This window comes from Carassius auratus, chromosome 35 (assembly GCF_003368295.1).
Source record: "Carassius auratus strain Wakin chromosome 35, ASM336829v1, whole genome shotgun sequence".
Lineage (NCBI taxonomy): Eukaryota > Metazoa > Chordata > Actinopteri > Cypriniformes > Cyprinidae > Carassius > Carassius auratus.
In genome coordinates, this window is record NC_039277.1 from 18,153,111 (window position 1) to 18,163,888 (window position 10,778).

General features: G+C 36.0%; 1 protein-coding gene across 1 annotated transcript; it reads right to left on the reverse strand.

The window, feature by feature from the left end:
- Positions 1-387: 387 nt before the first annotated feature.
- On the reverse strand, positions 388-10,458 carry LOC113054736 (cell division cycle and apoptosis regulator protein 1-like). The gene is made up of 14 exons (XM_026220503.1): positions 10,243-10,458; positions 9,076-9,225; positions 8,790-9,000; positions 8,618-8,710; positions 7,085-7,248; positions 6,275-6,401; positions 6,049-6,177; positions 4,598-4,735; positions 3,394-3,621; positions 3,165-3,311; positions 1,827-1,935; positions 1,561-1,749; positions 944-1,116; positions 388-841 (listed from the first exon to the last, which is right to left on the reverse strand). Exons 1-14 carry the CDS (start codon positions 10,371-10,373, stop codon positions 800-802), a joined length of 2,031 nt encoding a protein of 676 aa, XP_026076288.1. The 5' UTR covers positions 10,374-10,458; the 3' UTR covers positions 388-799.
- Between the last annotated feature and the right edge of the window lie 320 nt (positions 10,459-10,778).

Consider the following 10,778-nt stretch of genomic DNA (forward strand, 5'->3'; position numbering starts at 1 on the left):
ACGGTTCAGAAACAGGCTATTAGAAAATATTAATGGTCCCTGAGAAAAAGACAAAAACATTTTTGAGAAGTCGTTATCTTACTGTTTGCAATTGAAAGGGAGAATTCAGCCAGTATTTCCAAAATAACTGAACGTTCACTATACTTTAGTCTAGACTAAACACTAGACTATCCTCGTACCAACACGTAAGAGTATTTATGGCGGTGGACGGTTGCTAACAGTAAGGAAATGCTTTAGTACACAAGAGCAAAACAGAAATTCAATCAAATCCAATTCGTCAAAAAGAGAAAAACAAAACCGGTTTCATGCTTACTTCCAACCTTTGAAACCTGACCAGACACCTGTCTTTTAATTAAAACACTCTGTTTCAAATTCACATTAAAAAAGAATTAGAGTTTCATTATACCGGGCTATGAACAGGTTTGCAGATCTGCATCTCTGTTTATGAAATTGTCAGTTGTGTGGAAGGATCACTTTTTCTAGCTGCCAGAATTGAATAACCAAATCAAATTCAATAAAACTAAATAAATAAAGCACAACATTTCCTTAGCATATTAAGCACATGACATAGTTTCATATGAATGCTTATGCATTCTAAAATAAGCCAGCAAAACCTATTTATCAATAAAAACATTTACAAATGTCCACAAATGCAGTTCTTTTCATATCTATGTGCATGAAAACATTTATTCAGCCAGCCAAAAAAAAGAACATTTTTAAAAGCTAACAAAAATGTTTTCTTTTGCAGGTTTCTTTTACTCTCCTCGGTCCAAACGCCATCTGAGGAGCGTCTGTGTCTCTACGCCTTCTCATCCTTCCCTGCATTTGTGAGGGCTGATGTCTAAACAGTAAACACATACTATATTAATAAAGATATGACAAAAAATAATGCATTAAAACACAAATCCATTAAAATGCCATTTCTAAAATTCATATAAATCACCTGTTCGACCATCTTCTGCATCTTCTCAATGACAGAGATCATCTGAGTGCTGTTTTCTCTCAGAGTCTTCTCGTATGTTTTGTTAAGTGTCTCGGATTTCTCCAGTTTCCTCTTCAGCTCGTTCTGATGGCCCTGCTCTGATTCATTAGACGCCTTCCTCGCTTCTGCTGCCTCTGCATCACATGTACACACACCGGACACACATTCAAATGCATGGATAAAATCTTGTGCATCACATGATACTGGAATGTAATGGCAGGAATACAGCATTACGACACGAGAGGTTTAAAGGAACAATTCACCCCCCAAAAATGAACATTTGCTGAAAATGTACTGAAGATGCAGAGTTGTTTCTTCTTCAGATTTGTAGAAATCTAGCATTGCATCAGTGTCTCAACAAAGGATGCTCTGCAGTGAATCTTGTGATGTTTTTATCATCTGTTTGGACTCTCATTCTGACGGCACCCATTCACTGCAGAGCATCCTTTGGTGAGACACTGATGCAATGCTACATTTCTCCAAAATCTGATTATGAAACAAACTCACCTTCATCTGACAGGTGAGGACATTTTCAGCAAATTTGGCTTAACTATGCGTCTAAAGCATTACGGTCTCACCGAGTCTGGCTTGTAGTGCGCTGACACACTTCTCTAGTTCCCGTTGGGCCGCTTTGCTGCTCTCCAGCGTCTGCAGTAGGTTTGGTAAGTTAATGACGTTCCCTCTGTAGTTCACCAGATCTGTGTTAGCGGTGCGATGGGCAGATGCTCCCTCTTTGCATGACTGGCCGGGCAACATGGCTTTATTTCCTGAGAGGAACACACTGGTATTTTCATAATGCTATGGACAAACGTGTTTACACACTTTATCAGATTGCATGACTCACCCTCAGCACTGGCGCTGCTGTCTGTCTGATCAGCGTCTGACCAGCGACTGCACAGATTTCTGTAGAGGCAAAGCCCACCGACCGCAGCCTTTCTGACCAGATCCTGCGCCTGAGGAGAGATAGGACATCAGACAGACTTAAAATACACTGTTTTTACATATAATTGAAGAATGCACGTCAATACACATCAAATAATTATGTTCTTCAGTTTTTCAGTATGAATTTCTAAACATTCTTAAATCAAGATACATTAACTTGAGAAGCAAAATTACTTGAGATATACCAAAATGAAGTGGGTTTATGCTTAAAATAAATAAAAAATGAGTCAATAGGGTTAGGACTTAAAAGATTTAATATTTCAGGTAATTTTGCTTTTTTTAAGTTTATAAATTGATTTCAGAAGAAAATAGGTACAATTATTTTTTTTTGCTGTGTGTTTTATATTTTTACCGTATTTTTTTATTCGACTGTGATATGCAAGTGCACGGTCTTCGTATCTTTTACAAATTTCTACTAATTTTCATTTTGAATCATTGTTCCTGGTTCGTCTCTGAGCTGTTTGGTTTGGTTTATAGGTTTGAACACTGAATACAATACTCTAACATGCCTAAATTACAAATATTTCACTATACAATTTTAACTAGATTGAGATATTTTATTGATTAACTGATAAAAAGAAAGAAAACCATTTTTTTTTCTAATTCAGTATGGGTACACAAAAAACAAAACAATAATAATGATATTATTATTATAAAATTATGTATTTATTATTATTATTATTCAAAATATTTTATTTCTTTTATATTTATAAAAATTAATCACATTTTTCACTAAATGCACTATTATAGCAATGACAATAATAATACTAATTTTTCATGGTTCATGTAAATTGACAGTGCATTAATGTTAAAAAGCACAACTTTTGATTTTAATAATGCATTAGTAAATGTTGTAATTAACATGAACTAAAATTAATAAATGCTGTAGAAGTATTTAACTAATGAACCTTATTGTAAAGTGTTATCAATTAAATCAATAAAGAAATATACTACTTTTCCAATACTACTGCTGTACTGTAAAATAAAAACAAACATTTAATTATACTAATAAGATACAGCAAGAAATATAATGTTTTTTATCATTTTAAAATATAACATTTTATTTTTTTATTTAAATTCTAGTAAACGAGAATTAAAAATAAACAAATTGTTACAGAAATATACTACCATTTCAATAAAACTATTTTCTGTCAAATAAAAAAGGATTTATTAAGTATTAATAACAATATTAATTACAATAACAATTTTATTTATTCTGCAGAATTCTAAGAAACAAAACCTGAGCAGGACTGAGAAACAGGCCGAGAGACAGCAGGATGTTGATCAGGTCTTGCTCTCGAAGACTTCCTGTCAGCTGACGGTCAAAGAACACCCAGGACAGAAGCACTTTACGAGGAAGTTGAGCCGTCCAGCCCAGAGGACGTTCCTTCAAGCACACAAACAGACACGTTTAGAGGAGAAGACACAAGACGTGTGGCTCAGACACAAGCAGAAATCTGATTTCTTACGCTATCTTTTGACGGCTGAGTGTCTGAGGCGCTGCTGCTCTGCCCGTCTCCTCCTAAACTTTGACTTTTACTCTCTTTTAGATGCTCAGATTGTTTTTCAGTTTTGTCCACGTGTGCCTTGTACTCCGTCTCTCTCTCCTCATCCTTCTCTTTGGGTTTCCTCTTCTTCGCATCGATCAATCCTTTCTTTTTTCCCGTCTGTTTGTCAGATTTTTTGGGCTCATCCTCCTTTACAGAGAAAACAGTGTTAAAAATATCTATTTAGTAATCAGCCAATCATAACAGAGGTGATTTACATTCAGAGGTTAAATCCTTAAAGGAACAGCAGACCATTTAATTTTGTTTAGAATTGTTTTTGTGAAAGGATCCTTGTCTGACACTGAAAGTGAACTTCATTTAAAATTCCACAATGTAAAAAAAAATGTAAAAGCTTATTACATATTGTTTAGGAGTATTCTTTCCCTTTGCACATCCAGATGTCCATCAGTGTTATTTCAAAAACTTATTTAATTAAACCAAAATTTAAAATTGAATGCTTCTTTATTTCAGCTAGTTGCACCAGGCAATATTTCTAATTTTTATTTAATTTGACTTGATGTGGTAAAATAACTAAAACTGAAAAAATAATTTGTAAAAACTATATATTAACATGTAAGAACACGCACACAGCAAAATTACTAAAACTTTAAATTAAATTAAAAACAGGAAATATAAAAGCAAAAACTATTTCAAAATATTAGTAAAACTATAATAGAATTAGGGCTGCCAAATAATTAATCGTGATTAATCACATCCAAAATAAAAGTTTTTGTTTACATACTAATGTGTGTGTACTTTGTGTGTGTGTGTGTGTTTGTGTGTGTATATATATATATATAAAATAGAATTGTGTGTGCAGCAGGATTATTATAGTTATTATAATAAAAAAATTACAATTTTAAATGAAATAAAATAAAAACCTTGAAATTATTTTATTTCAGCTAGTTTCAAGACAACATTTACGTGATGTACTAAAACAACTACAAATGAAATAAAAAAAAAAACTATAGAAATATATTAATATTTAACAAAAAAAACTAATTAATACAACTTTAAAATTTAAAAGAAAAGAAAACATTCAAATAAAAACTAATTTAAACTATTATTAAAACTATAACAGTATCTCAGTGATCCTAAAATACCACAGGTGTGCAGTCTAGTGTACCATGGGTGCGCTGCTGTCCTCTTTGACGCCAGTCAGCGGGACACTGGGGTCCTGAGGCAGACGGCACAGACACTGATACAGCTGAAGCCCAAAATCCCTCTGGAGCATCTCGCTGAACATCTCCGCCATCAAACTCACCTGATACCAGCAAGAGAGACGTCAGCGAAGACAACAGTGCACCTTAACAATGCTAACTACATCACATATTGAAGAGTTCACAGAACTGTTATCAGTGAAGTTTGACTGTTTTGCTATTGCAGGGGATTTTTGATATTCACACAGATAATGCAGAAATCAAAACTACAATAGGAATTATAACTGTTTTAAACACTTTTGACCCGATTCAGCATGTGAATGGACCCACACACATCATTAGAAGTCTAAACATTTCATCCATTGTTATTATGGATGTAGCACTATCTGATCACTTCTTTACTTTCTTTGAAATATTGATCTCTGCTAACACTGAATCTAGACCAGTCTCTGTTTTTCATGGAGGCTATATCTTAAACACCAAGCATTTTTGCAGACTCTGTTGATCTTCTCCTTGATTCCTGTAACTCAAAAGTTAAGAATGTTATTGATGATATAGCTCCTGTGAAAGTCAGTAAGAAGACTAGCAGACAAAAAAAATCACCTTGGGAGAAAATCAGCAGTAGCTCATTGTCAAAATGACAAGAAAACGCTGAAAAACTGAGCAGATGTGGAGGAAGACGAAACTTGAAATTCACTATAGCATCTGTAAAGACAGCCTTCATGCTTTCAATGTGGAACTATCCACAGCTAGATAGAGTTTCTTCTCAAAACTTATAAACAGAATGAAATGAATAAAACTTAAACAACACTCGTACTCTTTTAAATCAGACTCCCAGTGAAGTGCTCTCAGACAGCAAATGGAGCAAGTATAGACCAATATCAAATCTCCCTTTTATAGGCAAGTTTACTGAAAAGGTAGTTTTTAATCAGCTCAACAACTACTTAAACTCAAATGGACACCTGGACAATTTCAATCTGGTTTCCGAGCACATCACAGCACAGACACAGCATTCATTAAGATAAAAAAAATTATATTCGCTTAAATTCGGATTCTGGCAAAATATCAGTGCTGTGTCTGACACGGTCTATCGTAACATACATCTACAGAGACGGGAAGACTGGGTCTGGCTTTCTGGGATGGTACTCAAATGGTTCAGGTCATACTTAGAAGGGAGAGGTTATTATGTGAGTCTAGGAGAGCATGAGTCTTAGTAGACGTCCATGACATGCGGGGTCCCACAAGGCTCTATGCTTGCACCGCTCTTGTTTACCTGTATATGCTCCCACTGAGTCAAATAATGAGAAAGAACCAAATTGCCTATCACAGCAGATGACAACTAGATTTACCTAGCCTTATCTCCAAATGACTACAGCCCCAATGACTCCCTCTGACAATGCATTGTTAACCGTTTTACCTCACAGCTGTCCCGTGTCTGAGGCGTCTGGGGCTCCAGCAGTGAAGACAGAGACACGACAGAAAGATTGAGTCCAGCGGAGGGGTGAAAAACCACGGAGGGAGCTTCTGGAAGTGACAAATCACCATCCTGGATGACAGGAAAGATACAGACAAGTTAGAAGACATCTCTTGATATGATTCTAAGCATATTTCGGATGACTCTGAGGTCATTGCTAAGTCTGTACCAGCGTTTTTTGTCGTAATTTTGCCCAGTCTTCTTCTGCTGGTACTAGATTCCACACATCTGGCAACAGCACCACAACGGTCTCTATTTTATCTCCGAAAAGATATCTCAGCTCTGCCATCTTGTGCCTTTAGAGACAGAAAGACATGCATGCAAATTATTAATGAATATATAAAAGACAAAAAGGGAGGTATTTCTTATGTTTACTTAATTAAAACATAAGACTAAAATTTGGGATTATGTTTGAGGTCGGCAAGTTAATTAAAGAAGTCTCTGTTGCTCACCAATGATACATTTGTTTGTTCAAAAATACAGAAAAAATATTGTGAAATATTATTAAAATTTTAAAATAACTGTTTTCTATGTGAATATCTGTTAAAATATAATTTATTTCTGTGATCAAAGTTGTATTTTTAGCATCAATACTCCAGTTTTCAGTGTCACAAGATTTTTCAGAAATCATGCTAATATGATGATTTGCTTCTCAAAAGCATTTCTGATTATCATCAATGTTGGAAATGGTTAATATTTTTGTGGAAACGGCGATACATTTCGTTTTTCAGGATTTCAACAACAAAAAACCTTATGGATCCCAAAATTATGAATAGTAGTGTATTAAAATGCATTTAAACTATAAATCGTTTATTTAGGGAATTTACAAATAAATAATTTATGCTTTACATCAATGTTTTTCTTCTTATTGTTGTTACTTATAGACCTTCTGTACATAAACAAAACCAATTCAACCCGCTTTGGCAGACCAATAAATCTCAACTGCATTAAACTGAAATGAAAAACCAAATCTAGAGACCACTGTGTGCAGGCTGACAGGTCCAGAGCGGTTTGATCCTTTATGCAGCGGACCGCAGTGTTGACCAGCGTCGAACTGTCCTTCGCTGGATGCGCTCCGTCCGCTTTAGGTGACCAGTGACCCCCCGGAAGCCGCAGTTCACCTCCACTGTCCACCATCACAAACTACAACACAGAGAAAGAGCCAGGACACTCATTTAAACATACATGCACGAAACAGGCTTCTACTCAAAATGGCATTTTGAGCTGCAACATCACAGTCACATTCTGGGGACTTGTGTTGCATATTGTGAAAAAAGGAGATAATAGGTGCCCTTTAATATTATTTCCCCCGAACAGCCGAAAAGAAAACATCAGCCGAAAAGCAGTCGACTTGCCGATTATGAATATTATGTGTCTTTAGAATTACGTTCAACATTTACAGTAAGACAAGAGACATCCATGGAAACTTTTGATCGCAAAAAAGATAATTTACAGTAGAAAGCGTTTATTTCGTTTTTTAAAAGGTTCTTTAAAATGTTAAATGGGCACACTTGCTATTACATGTTTTAAACAGTAACATCTTAGTCTGAACCTAAATAATCTTGACAAACCATATATCATTGGAAAGCTTAAAGACTGTTGTTTTGATATTTGGTGACTGATTTTAGAGATATTTACAGAGAAACTGTAATTTATTAATATGCAAGAAGAGTACCCATCAGAGTCAGAGAGTGCGTTCTGACCTTTACTTTGAAATAGTGATGCACAGACGAAATCATGAAGAATCTGTAAAAATCTTTATTAATTTTCATGGAGTTTTCAAAAGGTAACATCCATTGTATTTTTTTAGGAAAAAAAGGTCTAAAAGTGTTTTTAATTATGTAGAAAAAACAATAGATTATCCTTTTTTGATGCATTACTAAAACGCAATGGTAGCATGCCTTTTATGTGTTTTTTGAGGTTGAATTGAATTCAGATACTACCATACTAACCCTTAATACTTCTGACTGTGATGTCTACTTCATAAATATTGAGAGAAGCATGGAAAAACATGTTTCTGGTCACTCTAACCATTTTTGGAAATGAAGGCACCCTTAAAAGGTGTTTGATGGTCATCTAGTGGAAAAGCTTGGTACTGCGCCCAAACAAAAAAACGTCACTGAAAGCTCATTTTTTGAGATATCAACCCCAAATTTGGAACATAACTTATTCATTTTGGTTTTGATTTTCTTGCACTTTTATAGTAAAACATGTTTTGTACAATATATATTTTATACAAAATATACATTTAAATTATTATATTTTATATTTTCATAAACTTAAAATTCCATAACATATTTGTTATATAATCTTTATAACTTTTTTCAGTTTTACAATAATCTGCCGAGTGTCTGCTTTAAAAAGAGACCAACCTTAAGTCTGTGGACCAAAGAATTCAAAATTTATACCTGTGTAACTTTTCACGTCGATGCTCAAAGGTTTTCAAATATCTATTGCATCACTATTCCGAACTTTTATTTTGAAGAGCGTGTGATTTCAGAGATGTTCTTACTTTGAGAAGTGCAGTGGGATGTACGGCCTCCTTTGAGAGGTTACAACACTGTGAGTACAAGTCCTCAAGACCCGGCACAGAAAACAGCAGAACCTGCGGAGAGAACACAACCATTCCTGAGAATCTGCGCCTTGCGTGGTCACATGATCGGTCAAGAGAGCGGCGCGTGTACCCTAACAGAGAAAGCATCATCTGTGGACTCGCAAACATCTGCTTCTCTCTCCGGCTGGTTTGATCCCACGTGAAAGTGACACGGTCCTCTCAGAGGAAGAGGCTGCTCGAGCGGGAAACTCTGGGTCCAGGACAGCTGGAGGTGGAAGAGGTTGGAGGACAGGTGGAGGTTTGGGTACCGCCGCTGAAGCTCCAGATAATCACAGGCCTGGCTGAAAAAACCAAGAGGAAATGACAATAAGCTTATGTTTCATTAGAGCATCTCATGTTGTTTCTGAACGACTCACGTGTCCCTGGAGAAACTGGAGAATAAAGGAGCGCTGTGTGTGGATACGGAGCTGCTCTTTTTGGGCGCTTCCTCCTCTGAGGCAGGCCTCCATCTTTTTCGTTTTTGGTGCATGGCGTCTCCTCCCCACGGCCCTCCGCCGCCGTCCTCCCTGAGTCACGCCACAAAGAGCAACAACGTGTTAAAATCAGGACAGTCTTCAAGCACGGTCACACAAAAACAACAGAACGACGCGAGCGAAACATTTTGAAACAAATCAATACTATATTATAATAATAAGTGATGGTAGAGGCATTTATAATGTTGCAAAAGATTTCTATTTCAAATAAATGCATCATAAATCATGAATCCTGAAAAATAAAATGCATCACAGTTTCCACAAAAATATGAACTATTTTTAATAATAGTGATGTTTCTTGAGCAGTAAAGCAGTATGTTAGAATGATTTCTGAAGATCATGTGACACTGAAGACTGGAGGAATGATGCTGAAAATACAGCTGTGCATCAGAGGAATACATTGCATTTAGCAATATATTTAAATAGAAAACTGCATTTTTAATTTGTAATTATATTTACATTTTTTTAATCAAATTAATGCATCCTTGATGAGCATAAAGCATCCAACAATGCAATGCACTCAACTTAAGCTTACATTTCTAGTATAAGGGATGATAATGCACAAGAAAAGTCCCAGCCAGTCTATCTTCCATTTATTATCTGTGTTGTTGTTGTCTCCGTGCACTGGAAGCTTCTGTCACCAAAACAAATTCCTCGTATATGCAAATACACTTGGCGATAAAGCTCTTTCTGTTTCGTTTTCTGTTCTGCTTCTGTTCTGTACAGATGCATCGTCAACCTCAATTTTGACAACTTTGACTTTGATTTAATCAGACTGCTAAAAATTCAATGCAAAATTAAACTAAGAATGCAAGATCGTCGTTTCTTTGTTAATGATGTAACTGGATGCAACTCGTGGGTTCGTTGAAGAAACTAAAACTTTCAATTTAGTACCTATTTGTTTTCAACCTGAGATTTGGAGCCCAATTAGATTGCAATGTAGTGTGGTCAATGTAGGCTGTTTAAAAGCATTTAATCATTGCATACTGGATAGTTTTATTTAAAGCATGCAGTGTACTGAGCACAGTATTCACTGAATGTGTGTCTCACCAGCGTCCACCTCTACGTCCTCCCATGACCTCAGCGTGTCTCTTCCGTCCTCCCGCCCAACCGTCAAACGGACCGCTCCAGGACATCTGCTGGTGATGGGACATCTGCATCATACCAGGGTTTGGCTGCATGCTGGGAATCAGTGGTGGTATTTTGGGAGATTTCAGCAGAGGTTGTGGTTTGGTCCCTAAAATGCCAGGCTTTCAGATTCGATGACATGGAGGGCAGCAGCGGAGGAGGAGATTTGAAGGGCTGACAGAACGAAAGCAGAGAAAGAGACAAAGCTTCTGAAGATCAAGCATAAAAAATAACATCATACACTCCTTCATAACACTCGCATGTCATTGATTATACAGAATCTTTACATGCATCTTGAAACCAAACGTTTACATTTGTTTGTCACTGTAGATTGCAAATTGTAAAATGGAAGAGACTCGTACTTCCACAGAACAAATATTGGTTGTTGATATAAATGTTAATAAATCTAAATTAAATTTTAAGGCAAAATTAACCTTTCACTGTTAAAGATATGCATT